At 51.3% G+C, this 19,440-nt stretch overlaps 1 protein-coding gene across 1 annotated transcript in view; it reads left to right on the forward strand.

Annotated features, from left to right (window-relative positions):
• Positions 1 to 2,642: 2,642 nt before the first annotated feature.
• CDC37 (cell division cycle 37, HSP90 cochaperone) overlaps positions 2,643 to 19,440 on the forward strand; it is a 172,201-nt gene continuing 155,403 nt past the window's right edge. The window contains exons 1-2 of the mRNA XM_060253471.1: positions 2,643 to 2,817; positions 17,837 to 18,118. Of these exons, the coding sequence (XP_060109454.1) occupies positions 2,713 to 2,817; positions 17,837 to 18,118 (387 nt within the window). The 5' untranslated portion in view covers positions 2,643 to 2,712. The remainder of the gene's footprint in view (positions 2,818 to 17,836; positions 18,119 to 19,440) is intronic.

Consider the following 19,440-nt stretch of genomic DNA (forward strand, 5'->3'; position numbering starts at 1 on the left):
AGAAGCCATGTTGGATCAGGCCAATGGCCCATCCTGTCCAACACTCTGTGTCACACAGTGGCCAATATGTGTGTGTGTGTATACACACATACACACACACACACACACATATATATATATACTGTGGCTAATAGCCACTGATGGACCTCTGTTCCATATTTTTATCCAATCCCTTCTAGAAGCTGCCTATGCCTGTAGCTGCCACCACCTCCTTTGGCAGTGAATTCCACATGTTAATCACCCTTGGGGTGAAGAAGCACTTCCTTTTATCCGTTTTAACCTGACTGCTCAGCAATTTCATTGAATGCCCACGAGTTCTTGTATTGTGAGAAAGGGAGAAAAGTTCTTCTTTCTCTACTTTCTCCATTCCATGCATAATCTTGTAAACCTCTATCATGTCACCCCGCAGTCGACGTTTCTCCAAGCTAAAGAGCCCCAGGCGTTTTAACCTTTCTTCATAGGGAAAGTGTTCCAAACCTTTAATCATTCTAGTTGCCCTTTTCTGCACTGTTTCCAATGCTATAGTATCTTTTTTGAGGTGCGGCGACCAGAATTGCCCACAGTATTCCAAATGAGGCCACGCCATCGATTTATACAGGGGCATTAGGATAGTGGCTGATTTGTTTTCCATTCCCTTCCTAATAATTCCTAATAATAGTATAATCTCTCATATAAAGACATTGGGTACTTTCACACAGCGACTGTTTTGCAAGTGGATTTTTCTATTCTTACACAGTAATAATCCAGTAGTGCATTAGCATGGGTGAACGCACCGACTGTCTCTTTCAAACGCTCCTGTACACCATAAATTTTCTGATGCCCCCGAAGCGACAATATGTTGCTAGCTGAGATCAGCCGTTTCATATGTCACTTTGTCAGGTAGTGGGACAAAAAGCAGTGATCCAATCACCATCCATTCAAAGTAGACAACTTATTCACAACAAGTCACAATTTAGGTTGGCTTCTCAGGATGTTCCTATTGGGTGGAGGTCTATTTTCAGTTTCCAGGTTTTACACGGCAGCTGACGCTGTTGGTTGTTGGAGTTGCCTTGCAAATAAGCAGCTCATGCTTTGAGCCAGCTTGTCTGTGCTGAATGGACCTGAGGATGGGTGCCTGAGTGCATACTCTAACCTAGGAACCCACGGCTAAAGGGGGACACCACAAGGGAAAAATAAAGAACGATATTCTCGGTTTGGGGAAGAAGAGGTTTACAAGATTATGCATGGGATGGAGCAAGTAGAGAAAGAAGTCCTTTTCTCCCTTTCTCACAATACAAGAACTCGTGGGCATTCAATGAAATTGCTGAGCAGTCAGGTTTAAACGGATCAAAGGAAGTCCTTCTTCACCCAAAGGGTTATTAACATGTGGAATTCACTGCCACAGGAGGTGGTGGTGGCTACAAGCATAGCCAGCTTTAAGAGGGGATTGGATAAAAATATGGAGCAGAGGTCCATCAGTGGCTATTAGCCACAGAATATATATGTGTGTGTGTATACACATGCACACATATATTGGCCACTGTGTGACACAGAGTGTTGGACTGGACGGGCCACTGGCCTGATCCAACATGGCTTCTCTTATGTTCTTAAGAGGAAGCAGCAGCAGTCTTTCCAAGCATCCCAACCAAAAAGAAAACCTGGGCCCAGCTGGCAATGCAGCTTTGTCCGTATCCACTAACTCAGGGGTGACAAACTCTTTTATGAGGGTCGGATCTGACATAAATGAGGCCCTGTTGGGCCAGGCCATGTCAGGCTGCATCATGTGTGTACCTATTTAAGATTAGGTAGCAGAGATATAAACTATATAAAGGACACAAACACGATTAAAAAAAACCCTTAAAACATGGTTAAAACATTAGCACTCATTGGTCTTAAAGGTGCTTTCTTTGTATTTCTCCCATGCAATCCAGGGAACTGGGCAAAGGAACCTCTGGCTCTTTCCTTCCTTCCCCAGGGACTGGGGAGGGGAGGAGCCTCAGCCAATAGAAGGAAGAGAGGCTTGGCTCAGTAGCTCTACTGTGCGATTGAGAGAGCCTGGCCAAGCAAGATCTCCCCCCCTCCTCCCAGAGGAGGAGCCTCAGCCAATGGAGAAAATCGAGGCTTTGCTTTGTAGCTCCTGTGTGATTGAGCAAGCCCGGCAAAGCAGGCTGTGATGCAGAAGGAAGCAAAAGAGAGGGAGAAGGAAGCAGACAAGAGACAGTTACTTGAGGGACTGATAGGAGCCCTTTGGGGGCCTGATTCAGCCCCTGAACTGCATGTTTGAGACCCCTGCACTAATTCCACATGGAGAATCCAGACAACTGAGCAGCAGAAGCGACGCATGCGCAGAGCGGGCCAGCAGGAGGCAGAAGCGACACAAGCGCAAAGCTGGGCAACAAGAAGCAAAGAACGCACGCGCAAAACGGGCCTGCTTGGCGGAGGGGACACATGCGCAAAGCTGCCAGCAGGCGGCAGAAGCGACACAAACGGGAGAGGCTAGGCAACAAGAGGCCAGCAGTGACGCATGCGCCTAGCGGGCCAGCTGGAAGGGGGGGAAGGCTCACGAGCGCCGAGCGGGCCAGCAGAGACGCATGCGCACCAACCCAGCTCTCCGCTGGCCGCCTCCAGAGCCGCCGAGACCGGAAGTGGGAGGGAGCGGAAGCGGAAGTCGCCGGCGGAGGCCGCGAGGCGGAGGTAGTGGCGTCGTTTTGAGGCGGCGGCGGCGGTAGCGCCATGATGGTGGACTACAGCGTCTGGGACCACATCGAGGTGTCCGACGATGAGGACGACACCCACCCCAACATCGACACGCCCAGCCTCTTCCGGTGGCGCCACCAGGTCAGCCAGGGAGGGGGGGATCGCCCCGCAGGCTGACATTCGCCCGGTGCAGCCTCGTCTCCCGCCCGCTCCGGGAGCCGGGCTGCTCCGGTAGAGGTTCTTTGCCTCTCTGGACTGAGGTTGCCATCCTCCCGGCGGGGCCTAGAGCCCCCCCGCTTTTCAGGGTTGCCAAGCTCCAGGGGAGACCTGGAGCTCTCCTGGAAGGACAGCGGATCTGCAGGGATCGGCTCCCCTGGAGGAAATGGCTGCTTTGGGAGAGGGGCGTAGCCCTCCCCGGCCCCTCCCACTGGAGAGTTCCAGAAAAGTCCAGGTTTCCAGAAAATTCCCCGCCTGCATCTGCCAGCCCTGCCCCGGTGCTTTGGAGAGAAGGGAGTGAAGGCGCTCCGTTGCAGCCCGCGGGTTGCAAACAAGTCCTATTTGAATGCTTTCTTTTAAAACCTCCCTGGAAATTTTTTTTTTACAAATTTCGCCCTATAGGACGCCCAGGAGGGATCTCCCCTCGCTCTTTCCCAGGCTGACATGGTGAAGAGCCTTTCGCCCGTTTGGTGCCGTGGTGAAGTGCGCGGACTCCTATCTGGGAAAACCGGGTTTGATTCCCCACTCCTCCACTTGTACCTACTGAAACAGCCTGGGGTCAGCCATAGCTCTGGCAAAGGTTGTCCTTCAAAGGGCAGCTTCTGGCAGAGCTCTCTCAGTCCCACCCACCTCACAGGGTATCTGTTGTGGCGGAAGAAGGGAAAGGAGATTGTAGGCAGCTCTAAGACTCTGTCCTTGAAAGGGCAGCTTCTGAGAGAGCTCTTTCAGCCCCACCCACCTCCCAAGGTGTCTGTTGGGGAGGAAGGGAAAGGAGATTATAGGCTGCTCTGAGACTCAGTCCTTGAAAGGGCAGCTTCTGGAGAGATCTCTCAGCCCCACCCACCTCCCAGGGTGTCTGTTGTGGGGGAAGAAGATGAAGGAGATTATAGGCTACTCTGAGCCTCTGTCCTTGAAAGGGCAGGTTCTGGTAGAGCTCTCTCAGTCCCACCTCACAGGGTGTCTGTTGTGAGGGAGGAAGGGAAAGGAGATTGTGACTGCTCTGAGACTGAGATTCGGAGTGGAGGGTGGAATATAAATCCAATATCTTCTTAGATAGCCAGTTTGGTGTCGTGGTTAAGTGCGCGGACTCTTATCTGGGAGAACCGGGTTTGATTCCCCACTCCTCCACTTGCAACTGCTGGAATGGCCTTGCGTCGGCCATAGCTCTGGCAGAGGTTGTCCTTGAAAAGGCAGCTGCTGTAAGAGTTCTCTCAGCCCCCACCCATCACACAGGGTGTCTGTTGTGGGGCAGGGGGGGGGGGAGATAAAGGAGATTGTCACCACTCTGAGATTCAGAGTATAGGGCGGGATATTAATCCAGTATCATCTTCTTCGTCATCATCTACCCCCAGCCACTGTTCATGGCTCTTCCAGGGCCGTTGATGCGTTTTCATTTAATCGTTTCCAGTTTTAATTTTTCTTAATCGTTCCAGCGTTTTAGTGTTTTCATGCTCACTGGCCCTGATCGGGTGGAACTGGGTAAATAAAAATGTGAAGTTTTCGACACCTGCACACACAAAATAAAATCCTTGTCTGAAACTCTGCTGTTAGCTCTGGGAGTGGAGGTGTTTCTTCCAAATACTGCCCCCTCCCCGGTTCTGTGGCTGCTGCTTTTCTGCCATCACCACCCTCAGCTAAACAAAGGACTCGAGCTCTCCCAGCGAAGAGCTGTGGCTCAGTAGAAGAGCCTCTGCTTAGCATGCAGGAGGACCCAGGTTCAGTTGTTACCATTTCCACTTTAAAAGGACCAGGTAGCAGGTGATGTGAAAAACCTTTCTTTGCCTGAGACCCTGGAGAGCTGCTGCCAGTCTGAGTAGACAATACCAATCTATTACAGGGGTGGGGAACCTTTTTTCTGCCAAGGGCCAGATGGATATTTATAACATCATTCGTGGGCCATAAAAAGTTGTCAACTTAAAAAAACAGTGCTCTGCCGAGGGAGAAGGATTCAGGCCAGTAAAATTAATGCAAATAATTGTTTTATCTATTTGAAATCATGTGGAGAGAGCCTAACCTGGTGCACACCCACGCACACACGGCCCGCCACCCTAGGCAAATGCAGAGGTCCAGGGCTTTTTTGTAGAAAAAGCCCAGCAGGAACTCAGTAGCATATTAGACCACGTCCCCTAATATTAGCATATCAGGTCACACACTCATTATATTATCATATTAGGCCACTCCCTCTGGGATAATCAAGTGCAAACTGAACGGTGACAGTAACTTTTCCAGGCCCTGCAGCAATTCTGGCCGGCCAGCCAGGCCCCAGGGAGGCTGCCGCACAGTACATCCGGGCCCTGGGATCCCTGCCTGGCCCTGGGGAGGCTGCTGCACAGTGCGGCTGGGCCCCACGATCCTCACTGGCCAGCCAGGCCCCAGGGAGGCTGCCACATGGCTCGGTTCGGTCCAGCAGTCCCTAAGGGCCACACCCAGTGGAAAGGACAGAGGTTCCCCACCCCTGGAGTAGACAATAGTTGAAGGCAGCGTCATGAGCAGCTTGTTCTTCCTTTTCATTTTGCCGCCGCTTTCGTCCGTTCCGCTTGTGGGCTGGTGCGTATCACAGTCGGTCCGCCTTGAGATTTCTCAAAATCTGCTTTCTTTAGATTCTAAGACATGCGGCTGAAACGAGTGTATATTCTTTTTTCCTCAGCCATAGGCTTAGATCTCGCTTCTGTCCTTCTCCGCTGTAAGCTCCAGGTTGTTCTGTGAAGTTCTGGAAAACGCTGGCCGTGTCGCTACCCTTCTGCCTACAATATTAAAAGTATATCCCGTCGCGGGAAACGTGGTCATATTAGCATTGGTTTTGCTCTAGCGTTTTAGTTTTTATTTCGTTTCAGAGAAGCCGCCTCCTGGGGCCGTTGAACAGCTAGGAAGCTTCCGAACGGACAGACTTCGCTCCCGCTGAATGTGGCCATTGCCCGACAGCAAACCCGGGATTGTGACTTAATATACACTGGACAGGGAGCTGTATCCAGTCTTGACTCTAGTCCCTTCAGGTGTTTGAGAATTGAGATCATGTTTCACCTCTGTCACGCCCCTGATGGCCCCCCGTCGTGCCCCGCCATGACCGCTGCTCTCCTGGTGGCCTGGCTTTGGCCTGGGCCTGTCTAGGCTTCCCAGAGGTCTCAGGATGCAGGAGGACAGAGCTTGGTTACTTCACCCCTCTGTGCTCTTGTCCTTCCCGGCTGTGCTTGGGCTCCTCCCTCTCTCCGGTTGCAGCAGCCTGCTTCCCCCCTGACCTCTCAGCCTCTGGCCTTTTATGCTGTCCCCGGCCCCCTCCCTTCCTCCCTGGCCCCACCCCCGGATAGCTCCGCCCTCGCTTATAAGCAAGGACACTGTGGGCGGACTTCCTGGGGCTGTGATGCTGGTGATGCGTCTGGGCTCGAAGTTCCTGGGCTTCCAGCCCTCTCCGTGGGACGCCGTTCCCTCCTCCCTTTCTCTGCAGCCGCAGCTCGGTCGCTGCTCCCGAGCCCGGGGGCGGGCATGTTGGCTCTGTGCGTTGGCAGCCTTGACAGCAGGACGGGCCACACCGGGCGGCCGGGGGGTATCTCGGGGGGTGCGGGAGGGGCTCCCGTTGGAGTCCCGTCGCAGCCGGGACGGGACAACCTGATTTTCCTGCATGTTGTCCCTTGGTGTCCGGGCTGCGCGGTTTAAGTTTGCAGGTGCTAAGTGTTTTGAAGACGCGGAAATGCTCCCAGCACGCAGACGATGGTCATGTTGGGTTGCAGCGCCGTAGCCTAGCCTTCTCCCTGGTTTTGGTTTTATGACCACTGGGACCACCGTTTTGTACGAGGAGCTGTTCAGTCAGCACCTGTTGCTTGAAGTGGTGGAGCCCAGGTTCAGGTGGGCAGCTGTGTTGGGCTGAAGCAGCAAGACCAAACAAAGTTTGGGTCCAGCGGCACCTTTTTGACTAATGACGTTTTATTCAAGGTATAAGCTTCATGTGTAACTGAGGAGGTGTTCCTGGGGAGGGGCGGTGGCTCAGTGGTAGAGCATCTGCTTGGGAAGCGGAAGGTCCCAGGTTCAATCCCTGGCATCTCCAAAAAGGGTCCAGGCAAGTAGGCATGAAAATCCTCAGCTTGAGACCCTGGAGAGCCGCTGCCAGTCTGGGTATTTATTATTATTTATTTATTTCTTCGATTTATATCCCGCCCTGCCCCACCAAGGCGGGCTCAGGGCGGCTTACAATACAAAAAGCTAACAAAGATCAGTTTAAAATACATTAATAATTATACAATAAAATACATAAAAATACATAAAGTACATGAGTAGACAATACTGACTTTGATGGACCAAGGGTCTGATTCCGTATAAGGCAGCCTCATACGTTCATATGTTCACACGAGCACTTAAACCTTGAATATAACTTGATTGGTCTTAAAGGTGCCTGACTGGGCTCAAACTTTGTTCTGGTGGAGCCCAGGTACAGTTTGGCACTTTTGTGAGAACTCGGTTTATGTCGTATTCACACGCGAGCTGTTCTTTTAAAAAGTGGGCGCCTGCAGGTATATGAATAGGGCTGGTGTCTCCGAAGAGCCACTCTTGTCCCACAAGTGAGAACCAGTGTGGTGGGTAGAGCGTCAGACTAGGCATTGGGAGAACCAGGTTCGAATCCCCACTCTGCCATGGAGCTTTCTTGGGCCAGCTGTGCACTCTCAGGGCTAGCCTACCACGCAGGGTAGGGTTGTGAAGAGAAGGACGGAAGCCACCTTGGATCCCCGCTGAGGGGGAGAAAAGGTGGGGTGTCCATAGGGTTGCCAGCCTCCAGGTGGTAGCTGGAGAACTCCTGGAATTGCAGCTGACAGAGATCAGTTGCCTTGGAGAAAATGATTGATTTGGAAGTCTCTATGGCAGGGGTGGCCAAACTGTGGCTCAGGAACCACTTTCAGCTCTTTCACATATATCGTGCGGCTCTCAAAGCTCCCACCATCCAGTTGGCTGACTTGGGAGGAAGTTGCTTTCTTTCCACCTCTCCTTCCATCCCCCATCTATTTGCCTTCCTTCCTCCCTTCCTTTCTTCCTCCCTCCCTCCCTCTCTCCCATCCTCCCTTTCTCCTTCCCTCCCTCCCTCCAACATCTGACGTTCATGGCTTGTGGCTCTCAAACATCTGCTGTTTATTCTATGTGGCTCTTATGTTAGGAGAGCCATTTTGTTGCAGTGATTTAAGTGCGCAGACTCTTCTCTGGGAGAACCGGGTTTGATTCCCCACTGCTCCACTTGCACCTGCTGGAATGGCCTTGGGTCAGCCATAGCTCTCGTAGGAGTTGTCCTCTGAGAGAGCTCTCTCAGCCCCACTCACCTCACAGGGTGTGGGGGAAGGAGATAAAGGAGATTGTGAGCCACTCTGAGACTCTGATTCAGAGACAAGGAAAGGAAAGGTCCCCTGTGCAAGCACCAGTCGTTTCCAACTCTGGGGTGACGTTGCTTTCACAACGTTTTCACGGCACACCTTTTTACGGGGTGGTTTGCCATTGCCTTCCCCAGCCATCTATGCTTTCCCCCCCAGCAAGCTGGGGACTCCTTTGACCGACCTTGGAAGGATAGAAGGCTGAGTCAACCTCAAGCCGGCTACCTGAAAACCCAGCTTCCAGCGGGGATCGAACTCAGATCGTGGCCAGAGCTTAGGACTGCAGTCCTGCAGCTTTAACCCTCTGCACCATGGGGCTCTTTCAGAGACAAGGGTGGGATATAAAGCTGTGTTCTTCTTCTTAAGCAAGTTTGGTCACCCTTGCTGAGGGCGTTATCTACAGCTGAAGTCCCTGCCCTCAGCTTTTATTTCTGTTCCGGAAGGAATCAGTCCAGTTTCCCTAGGCTAAGCCCCCCCCCCTTGCACACACCCTCCCGTTTACTCCCCAGGTACCTGTCAGAGTGGCGAGCGGAGAGCGGCTTACGCAACCAAACTAATCCTGGTTCTCCCTCCCTGGAGAACTAATCCTCGTTCTCCTTCACTGTCTGTCTCCCTTTCTCGTTCCTCGGCTCTCTTGCCACGACACGCTTGTGAAAACCGTTTTTAACACCTGAAGTAACGCAGAATCCTCATGCAAAATGCCTGTATTAATTGGAGCCGCTTCTTTTGAAGTGGCAGATTGTTAAGGCTTTGGTTGATGAATTGGGAGGGGCCGGTTGGCATTGGGGAGGGCGCCTTCCCGTCGGCAGAGGCGTCAGTGCGGGGGGCACCGGTTGCTTCCCAGGGGCCCCCAGTAGTTTCCTGTGAATCTTGGGGGAGGTATTTGTGAGTTTCCTGCATTGTGCAGGGAGTTGGACTAGATCAGGGGTAGGGAACGTTGGCTCTCCAGATTTTTTTTTTTTTGCCTACAACTCCCATCAGCCCCAGCCATTGGCCATGCTGGCTGGGGCTGATGGGAGTTGTAGGCAGAAAACATCTGGAGAGCCAACGTTCCCTACCTCTGGACTAGATGATCCTGGAGGCCCCTTCCAACTCTAGGATTCTAGGATTCCCTTTGTGAGCGCATCTGCCGCTCAGCCAGACAGTAATCCAGGACCCAGCTCCCGCTACAGCAGATGGGATCGGTCTAGAAACTATTTGGTTGTTTCATTTATGTTTCTTCTAATAATGCCAAGTGAGGCCACTATTTATTTATTTATTAATGAAAAGCGCAAGATAATCCGTGTTGATTCAGAAGACGAGGTGCCCCATTTGTCTCAAAAGCAGGACGTTGTTTGCCAGCTTCTGAGAACTGACGCAGACAAAAAAAGCGAAGGTGGGGATGTCTGGCTTCAAAAGCAACATGATGCTAAACGTGCTTAAACCCCGGCTTAAGCTATTCATAGCCCGTGAAGTTAGAAGAGAGAATCGTCTGTTCTGACCTCCTTATATGTAGGTCAGATAAGTTAGCCTGGCTGGATTAAAGCATAAAACATCTCGTACTGGATGCAAAGGTGTCTGCCACATAAGGACATCAGAAGAGCCCTGCTGGATCAGACCAGTGAGGGTCCATCTAGTTCAGCCTCCTGTCTCACACAGGGACCGATCAGTTCCTCTGGGGGGCCAACAACAGGGGAGAGAGGCCAAGGCCTTCCCCTGAGAAGAACATCAGAAGAGGCCTGCTGGGTCAGACCAGGGAGGGTCCATCCAGTCCAGCCTCCTGTCTAACACTGTGGCCACAGTTCCTCTGGAGGGCCAACAAAAGGGCAGAGAGGCCGAGACCTTCCCCTGAGAAGAACATCAGAAGAACCCTGCTGGATCAGACCAGGGAGGGTCCATCTAGTCCAGTCTCCTGTCTCACACAGTGGCCAGCCAGTTCCTCTGGAGGGCCAACAATAGGGCAGAGAGGCCGAGGCCTTCCCCTGAGAAGAACATCAGAAGAGCCCTGCTGGGTCAGACCAGGGAGGGTCCATCTAGTCCAGCCTCCTGTCTCACACAGTGGACATCCAGTTGTCCTGGAGAGCTAACAAATGGGGCAGAGAGGCTGAGGCCTTCCCCTGGCATTGGGCTTCAAAGGTTGACTGCCTCTGAACGTGGTGGTTCCCTTTTGTCGCCGTGACCCATTCTCTACGAACCTATCTAATCTTTGTAAAGGTCTGTCTGCACGTGAGAATTCCGCGCAACCCTCTCTTACCGACCCCCCCCCCCTCGCGTTTGCTGCTTAGCGCAGCGGTGACTGCTTGGCTCCGCCCCCCGCCTCCCCACATTGGGGTGTCACCAATCCTCACTGAGCTCAGGTTGGAGGAGGAGGGAGAGAAAAAAAAGCCACGCCTCCTCTTTCTCCACCTTCAGTGCCATTTCCCCCCACAGTTTTACCTCGGCCTCGTAGTCCTGCCCTCTCACCATTCCCTTCCTATTTCTCAACAGCCTCGACCGCACACCCCACGCCTTGTGCACCTTCTCCTACCTCCCTCTGAGCAGCCTCTTGCCTTCCCTCCGTGCCACCAGGTGCTTGCGGGCTGCATGAGACCCGTGATTGGGCTGGCTCTCACCCCCGAGCCATAGGTTTGGCACTCCTGCTCTATCGTGTCCCCCCTTAGCTCCCCTTAACTGTTGCCTTCAGTAACCTCTTATGCACCACGCTTGAGTCTCATCTGGGAAGATGGCCAAACTGCGGCTCGGGAGCCACATGTGGCTCTTTCGCACATCTCGTGTGGCTCTCCAAGCCCCCACTGCCCCGTTGGCCAGCTTAGAGTCGGAAGGGTCCAACCCCCCCCCCCTGCACAATGCAGGGTACTCACAAACGCCTGCCCCGAAATTCACAGGATCTTCATTGCTGTCAGATGGCCCTCTAGCCTCTGTTGAAAAACCTCCAAGGAAGGAGAGCCCACCACCTCTCGAGAAAGCCTGTTCCACTGAGGAACCGCTGTGATGGTCAGGAAGTTCATAGACTCCTAGAGTCAGAAGGGACCTCCAGGGTCATCTAGTCCAACCCCCCTGCACAATGCAGGAAACTCACAAACACCTCCCCCTAAATTCACAGGATCCTCATTGCTGTCAGGTGGCCATCTAGCCTCTGTTGAAAAACCTCCTGCCCTGGGTCCTCTCCCTCTTTTTTACAGCTTCAGGTGAAGAATGTTTTGTACAGATGGAGAGGTGGGCGGATGTGCCCCAGCCTCTGTAGCAGGAGGAGAGGAAAAGACCGGAGACTGGGGAGGGGGGGGGGGAGAGAGAGAGAGTCAGCCTGACCTAGCAGTTATAATAGTGACTCATCGTTTCTGTGCTTAACGTCTGGAAGCGCTTGGCTGTCATGATCTCAGGCACCGACTCTGTTGGGTTCCCTCATCTTGAGAGGCGCTCAGACTGCCGGGCTTCATGTGGTGTCCAGACTGGGATGGGGTAGGAGTCAGCTTTCCCTAGCAATCATAGTAACCTAGCAATAGTCATAACCCAATCTTTTGGCTTTTGGGGGAATTGTTATGGCTAGTGAGAAGTACCTGGGTGGGAAGGCCACTAAGGCAGGGGTGGCTGGGGCTGATGGGAGTTGTAGGCAAAAAACATCTGGAGAGCTACCGTTGGCCACCGCTGTGCTAAGGGAAACTTGTGGGCAAAAACAAACCTTCTCTGTTCATCTCTTGCCTTGAAAAATCCATGGCCCTGGGGTTGCTATTAAATCTTTTGGAACACAGTTATTCTATTAAGACGGTCCTAGATTAGGTGCCACTGGATTCAGACTTTGTTCGTGTTTTAATAATTATTTGTTAATGTTTTAATTGTTGTTGTTAATCCAACACTCTGTGTCACAGAAGAACATAAGAGAAGCCATGTTGGATCAGGCCAATGGCCCATCCAGTCCAACACTCTGTGTCACAGAAGAACATAAGAGAAGCCCTGTTGGATCAGGCCAGTGGCCCATCCAGTCCAACACTCTGTGTCACATAAGAACATAAGAGAAGCCCTGTTGGATCAGGCCAGTGGCCCCTCCAGTCCAACACTCTGTGTCACAGAAGAACATAAGAGAAGCCCTGTTGGATCAGGCCAATGGCCCATCCAGTCCAACACTCTGTGTCACATAAGAACATAAGAGAAGCCATGTTGGATCAGGCCAATGGCCCATCCAGCCCAACACTCTGTGTCACAGAAGAACATAAGAGAAGCCCTGTTGGATCAGGCCAATGGCCCATTCAGCCCAACACTCTGTGTCACATAAGAACATAAGAGAAGCCATTTTGGATCAGGCCAATGGCCCATCCAGCCCAACACTCTGTGTCACAGAAGAACATAAGAGAAGCCATGTTGGATCAGGCCAGTGGCCCATCCAGTCCAACACTCTGTCACATAAGAACATAAGAGAAGCCATGTTGGATCAGGCCAGTGGCCCATCCAGTCCAACACTCTGTGTCACAGAAGAACATAAGAGAAGCTATGTTGGATCAGGACAGTGGCCCCTCCAGTCCAACACTCTGTGTCACAGAAGAACATAAGAGAAGCCATGTTGGATCAGGCCAGTGGCCCATTCAGCCCAACACTCTGTGTCACATAAGAACATAAGAGAAGCCATGTTGGATCAGGCCAGTGGCCCATTCAGCCCAACACTCTGTGTCACATAAGAACATAAGAGAAGCCATGTTGGATCAGGCCAATGGCCCATCCAGCCCAACACTCTGTGTCACAGAAGAACATAAGAGAAGCCATGTTGGATCAGGCCAGTGGCCCATCCAGTCCAACACTCTGTCACATAAGAACATAAGAGAAGCCATGTTGGATCAGGCCAGTGGCCCATCCAGTCCAACACTCTGTGTCACAGAAGAACATAAGAGAAGCTATGTTGGATCAGGACAGTGGCCCCTCCAGTCCAACACTCTGTGTCACAGAAGAACATAAGAGAAGCCATGTTGGATCAGGCCAGTGGCCCATCCAGTCCAACACTCTGTGTCACAGAAGAACATAAGAGAAGCCATGTTGGATCAGGCCAGTGGCCCATCCAGTCCAACACTCTGTGTCACAGAAGAACATAAGAGAAGCCATGTTGGATCAGGCCAGTGGCCCATCCAGTCCAACACTCTGTGTCACAGAAGTACATAAGAGAAGCCATGTTGGATCAGGCCAGTGGCCCATCCAGTCCAACACTCTGTGTCACAGAAGAACATAAGAGAAGCCATGTTGGATCAGGCCAGTGGCCCATCCAGTCCAACACTCTGTGTCACAGAAGTACATAAGAGAAGCCATGTTGGATCAGGACAGTGGCCCATCCAGTCCAACACTCTGTGTCACAGAAGAACATAAGAGAAGCCATGTTGGATCAGGACAGTGGCCCATCCAGTCCAACACTCTGTCACAGAAGAACATAAGAGAAGCCATGTTGGATCAGGCCAGTGGCCCATCCAGTCCAACACTCTGTCACAGAAGAACATAAGAGAAGCCATGTTGGATCAGGCCAATGGCCCATCCAGTCCAACACTCTGTGTCACACACACACACATACATACACACACACACACACACACACTGTGGCTAATAGCCACTGATGGACCTCTGCTCCATATTTTTATCTAAACCCCTCTTGAAGGTGGCTATGCTTGTGGCCGCTGCCACCTCCTGTGGCAGTGAATTCCACACGTTAATCACCCTTTGGGTGAAGAAGGACTTCCTTTTATCCGTTTTAACCTTTCTGCTCAGCAATTTCATCGAATGCCCGCGAGTTCTTGTATTGTGAGAAAGGGAGAAAAGTACTTCTTTCTCTACTTTCTCCATCCCATGCATTATCTTGTAAACCTCTATCATGTCACCCCGCAGTCGACGTTTCTCCAAGCTAAAGAGTCCCAAGCGTTTCAACCTTTCTTCACGGGGAAAGTGTTCCAGCCCTTTAATCATTCTAGTTGCCCTTTTCTGGACTTTCTCCAATGCTATAATATCCTTTTTGAGGTGCGGCGACCAGAACTGCACACAGTACTCCAAATGAGGCCGCACCATCGATTTATACAGGGGCATTATGATACTGGCTGATTTGTTATCAATTCCCTTCCTAATAATTCCCAGCATGGCGTTGGCCTTTTTTATTGCAATCACACACTGTCTTGACATTTTCAGTGAGTTATCTACCACGACCCCAAGATCTCTCTCTTGGTCGGTCTCTGCCAGTTCACACCCCATCAACTTGTATTTGTAGCTGGGATTCTTGGCCCCAATGTGCATTACTTTGCACTTGGCCACAATGAACCTCATCTGCCACGTTGACGCCCACTCACCCAGCCTCAACAGATCCCTTTGGAGTTCCTCACAATCCTCTCTGGTTCTCACCACCCTGAACAATTTAGTGTCATCCGCAAACGTGGCCACTTCACTGCTCACTCCCAACTCTAAATCATTTATGAACAAGTTAAAGAGCATGGGATCCAGTACCGAGCCCTGCGGCACCCCACTGCTTACCGTCCTCCACTGCGAAGACTGCCCATTTATACTCACTCTCTGCTTCCTATTACTCAGCCAGTTTTTGATCCACAAGAGGACCTGTCCTTTTACTCCATGACTCTCAAGCTTTCTAAGGAGCCTTTCATGAGGAACTTTATCAAAGCTTTCTGTTTTTAAAGTAAAACATAATGTCTTTCTTTGTGTTTGTGTCCTTTATTAAGTTTATTTCTTTGTGTTTGTGTCCTTTATTAAGTTTTTATCTTGGCTACGCATGGCCCGGCCCGAAAAAGTCTCGTTTATGTCAGATCTGGCCGTCGTAACAAATGAGTTTCGACACCCCTGGCTTAGAGAGTGCACTTAAAGTTAAAGTTGCTTTATTTCCACCTCTCTCTCCGCCCTCCATCTATTTGCCTGCCTTCCTGTCTTGCGGCTCTCAATAATCTGACGTTTATTCTAGGCAGCTCTTACGTTAAGCAAGTTTGATGTACTCTGAATTTGACATACTCTGAATAGTAAGGAGAGCCAGTTTGGTGTAGTGGTTAAGTGTGCGGACTCTTACCTGGGAGAACCGGGTTTGATTCCCCACTCCTCCACTTGCAGCTGCTAGCATGGCCTTGGGTCAGCCATAGCTCTGGCAGAGGTTGTCCTGGAAAGGGCAGCTGCTGTGAGAGCCCTCTCCAGCCCCACCCACCTCACAAGGTGTCTGTTGTGGGGAGGAAGGTAAAGCAGATTGTGAGCCCCTCTGAGACTCTTTGGAGTGGAGAGCGGGAGATAAATCCAATATCTTCATCTACCTCACAGAGTGTCTGTTGTGGGGGAGGAAGGGAAAGGAGATTGTGAGCCGCCCTGAGACTCTACAGAGTGGAGGGCGGCATATAAATCCAATATCTTCATCTACCTCACAGAGTGTCTGTTGTGGGGGAGGAAGGGAAAGGAGATTGTGAGCCGCTCTGAGACTCTTCGGAGTGGAGGGCAGGATATAAATCCAATATCTTCATCTACCTCACAGGGTGTCTGTTGTGGGGGAGGAAGGTAAAGGAGATTGTGAGCCCCTTTGAGATTCTTTGGAGTGGAGAGCAGGATATAAATCCAATATCTTCTTCTTCTTCTTAAGTCACTGATAATGTTCCAGGCGTGACTCATTTCTGTCAACCACGTCACCCTGTAGGTAGATTTTTGCAGGCAGAGTGTCATTATGCAAAAGAACGCAATTTTAAAAAGCCCTGTGCCATTTTAAAGTCTGTAATGGCTTTTATTATTGCCTAAGTTTATGCGAAGCCTGCCGTGAGATTTTGGAAGTGTTATTCTTGTTGGGTAGAGATTTCTGCGCACAGAGATGAGGGGTCTTTTTTTTTTTTTTTTGGTTTGTTTGTTTTTTTTAAAAAGGCAAAGATGACATCTGCAGGGCAGCAGTAATTCTGGCAAATTTCAACACATAGTTCCAACGCCAGCGTGGCATAAGAACAGAGCGACCCGGTCCCAAGAGACTTTGCTGGCAGTGCTGTTACTTTTCTGCTTTGGTGACGCAAGTCCTATGACAAAACTTTCATTTTGTCATATGAGCCACTGAGCCACCGTCCCTCCTCGTGAACATAGGAAGCTGCCTTCTACTGAATCAGACCCTGGAGGGCCATGAAAGTCAGTCTACTCAGACTGGCAGTGGCTCTCCAGGCGACCACTGAGCCGCCATCCCTCCCTAAAAACCCATTCCCTACCACCGCTTGTCATGTAACCCCAGTTTTTTTATTATTACTTCTGGCAAGGAGGAACTTAGATAAGGAAGTCAAGAAGATACCAAGGGTCTGAACACAAGAGCCCGCCTTATACTTAATTAGACCTTCAGCCCACCTAGAGCCAGTATCATCTTCTCAGACTGGCAGCTCTTCTCCAGAGTCTCAGGCAGAGGTCTTTCCCATTGTCACCTCCTGCCTGGTCCTCTTAACTAGAGATGCTGAGGATTGAACATGGGACCTTTCTACATGGAAAGCAGAGGCTCTGCCACTGATCCACAGCCCCTCCCCTTAATTTTTGGGGGACGTGGGTCGGCGTGCTCAGGAAGCAAGGTCGTTGATCCCATATTAGAAGTTAAGCTTGCCGCTTCCTGCTGATCGAAGACGTCAGGCAGTCGAGATGGTGTTTTACTGGCTCAGCTGGTCGCAACGAAGAGTGAGAGATACCCAAGGGAGGCTGGTCCTCGTGCTCTCTGAAACCTTTCCTGGTGCCTGCCAAGCATTCTGAGGAAGTGGGCGGGGTCAAGCGGTGCTGATTGGCCACTGCAGATTTGATAGTCTGTGCAGATTTTTGCAAAATGTTGCTGTAGTACCACTTACACCACAGCGCAAGAGAGCCAGTTTGACATAGTGGTTAAGTGCGTGGACTCTTATCTGGGAGAACCGGGTTTGATTCCCCACTCCTCCACTTGCAGCTGCCGGAATGGCCTTGGGTTAGCCAGAACTCTTGCAGAGTTGTCCTTGAAAGGGCAGGTTCTGTCAGAGCTCTCTCAGCCCCACCCAGCTGACCTTGGGTCAGTCATAGCTTTCGCAGAGTTGAAAGGGCAGCTTCTGGGACAGCTCTTTCAGCCCAACTACCTCACAGGGTTTGATTCTCCACTCCTCCACTTGCAGCTGCCGGAATGGCCTTGGGTTAGCCAGAGCTCTCGCAGAGTTGTCCTTAAAAGGGCAGCTTCTGTCAGAGCTCTCTCAGCCCCACCCACCTCACAGGGTTTGATTCCCCACTCCTCCATTTGCAGCTGCTGGAATGGCCTTGGGTCAGCCATAGCTCTTGCAGAGTTGTCCTTGAAAGGGCAGCTTCTGGGAGAGCTCTCTTAGCCCCACCCATCTCACAGAGTGTTTGCTGTGGGGGAAGGAGATAAAGGAGAGTAAGTCGCTCTGAGGCTCTGATTCAGAGAGGAGGGCGGGGTATAAATCTGCGGTCGTCTTCTTCTTCACTGCTTGACTGAAAGAGGGGGTGGTGGCCATTTTGTAACTGGCCCCGCCTCCTGCAGCAGCCATTTTGGTGGCTGCGCTGGCCATGCTGTGTCAGAATTCCCAAAGTGTCTGCAGGCTCAAAGAGGTTGGGGGCCCTTAAGAGACTGTATCGGTGCAGCAGGAGATCAGCTGACCCTCTGTGTCTCCATGGTTGTTTTCCAGGCCCGGGTTGAGCGGATGGAGCAGTTCCAGAAGGAGAAGGAGGAAGCGGACAAGGCCTGCCGGGACTGCAAGCGGAAGCTAGCCGAGTGCCAGAGGAAGATGAAAGACCTGGAGCTGTCCGGCGCGGAAGGTTCCAAGGGCGAGCTGCAGAGGTTACAGGCCGAGGCCCAGCAGCTCAAGAAAGAAGAGAAGAGCTGGGAGGAGAAGGTGGATGAGCTGCGGAAGAAGGAGAAGAACATGCCCTGGAACGTGGACACGCTCAGCAAAGACGGCTTCAGTAAGGTGAACCAGGCTCCTCGCATTGAGGTGTTCTGCTGCGAGGGCGAATTGTGTGGCCGGCATAATTCTAGATCAAGGCGGGCAGCCACGTTAGTCTGTCTGCAGCAGTAGAAAAGAGCTAGAGTCCCAAGAGCACCTTCAAGACTAACAACGTTTGTGGGATGGGAGGAGCCTTTGTGAGTGGTTTTGGTGTAGTGGTTAAGTGTGCGGACTCTTGTTTGGGAGAACCGGGTTTGATTCCCCCCTCCTCCACTTGCACCTGCTAGCATGGCCTTGGGTCAGCCAGAGCTCTCATAGAGGTTGTCCTTGAAAGGGCAGCTTCTGGGAGAGCCCTCTCAGCCCCACCCACAAGTTTGATATAGTGGTAAAGTACGCAGACTCTTATCTGGGAGAACCGGGGTTTGATTCTCCCCTCCTCCACTTGCACCTTCTGGAATGGCCTTGGGTCAGCCATAGCCCTCTTACGAGTTGTCCTTGAAAGGGCAGCTTCTGGGAGAGGTCTCTCAGCCCCACCCACCAGTTTGGTATAGTGGTGAAGTACGCAGACTCTTATCTGGGGGAACCAGGTTTGATTCCCCACTTCTCCACATGCACCTGCTGGAATGGCCTTGGGTCAGTCATAGCTCTTTTGGGAACCTAAGAACATAAGAGAAGCCATGTTGGATCAGGCCAGTGGCCCATCCAGTCCAACACTCTGTGTCACACAGTGGCAAAAAAAAAGTCTGTCTGTCTATCTAATCTATTCTATCTAATTTATCCTGTCTAATCATCTATCTACATACACACACATACATTGTGGCTAATAGCCACTGATGGACCTCTGCTCCATATTTTTATCCAATCCCCTCTTGAAGCTGGCTATGCTTGTAGCCGCCACCACCTCCTGTGGCAGTGAATTCCACATGTTAATCACCCTTTGGGTGAAGAAGTACTTCCTTTTATCCATTTTAACCTGACTGCTCAGCAATTTCATCGAATGCCCACAAGTTCTTGTATTGCGAGAAAGGGAGAAAAGTACCTCTTTCTCTACTTTCTCCATTCCATGCATAATCTTGTAAACCTCTATCATGTCACCCCGCAGGCGACGTCTCTCCAAGCTAAAGAGCCCCAAGCGTTTCAACCTTTCTTCATGGGGAAAGTGTTCCAACCCTTTAATCATCCTACTTGCCCTTTTCTGCACTTTCTCCAATGCTATAATATTCTTTTTTGAGGTGTGGGAGAGCTCCCTCAGTCTCACCTATCTCACAGGGCGTCTGTTGTGGGTAGGGGGGAGGTAAAGGAGATCAGGGTATAAGGCAGGATATAAATCCCAATATCATCATCTT

This window comes from Heteronotia binoei, chromosome 13 (assembly GCF_032191835.1).
Source record: "Heteronotia binoei isolate CCM8104 ecotype False Entrance Well chromosome 13, APGP_CSIRO_Hbin_v1, whole genome shotgun sequence".
Taxonomy (NCBI): Eukaryota; Metazoa; Chordata; class Lepidosauria; order Squamata; family Gekkonidae; genus Heteronotia; species Heteronotia binoei.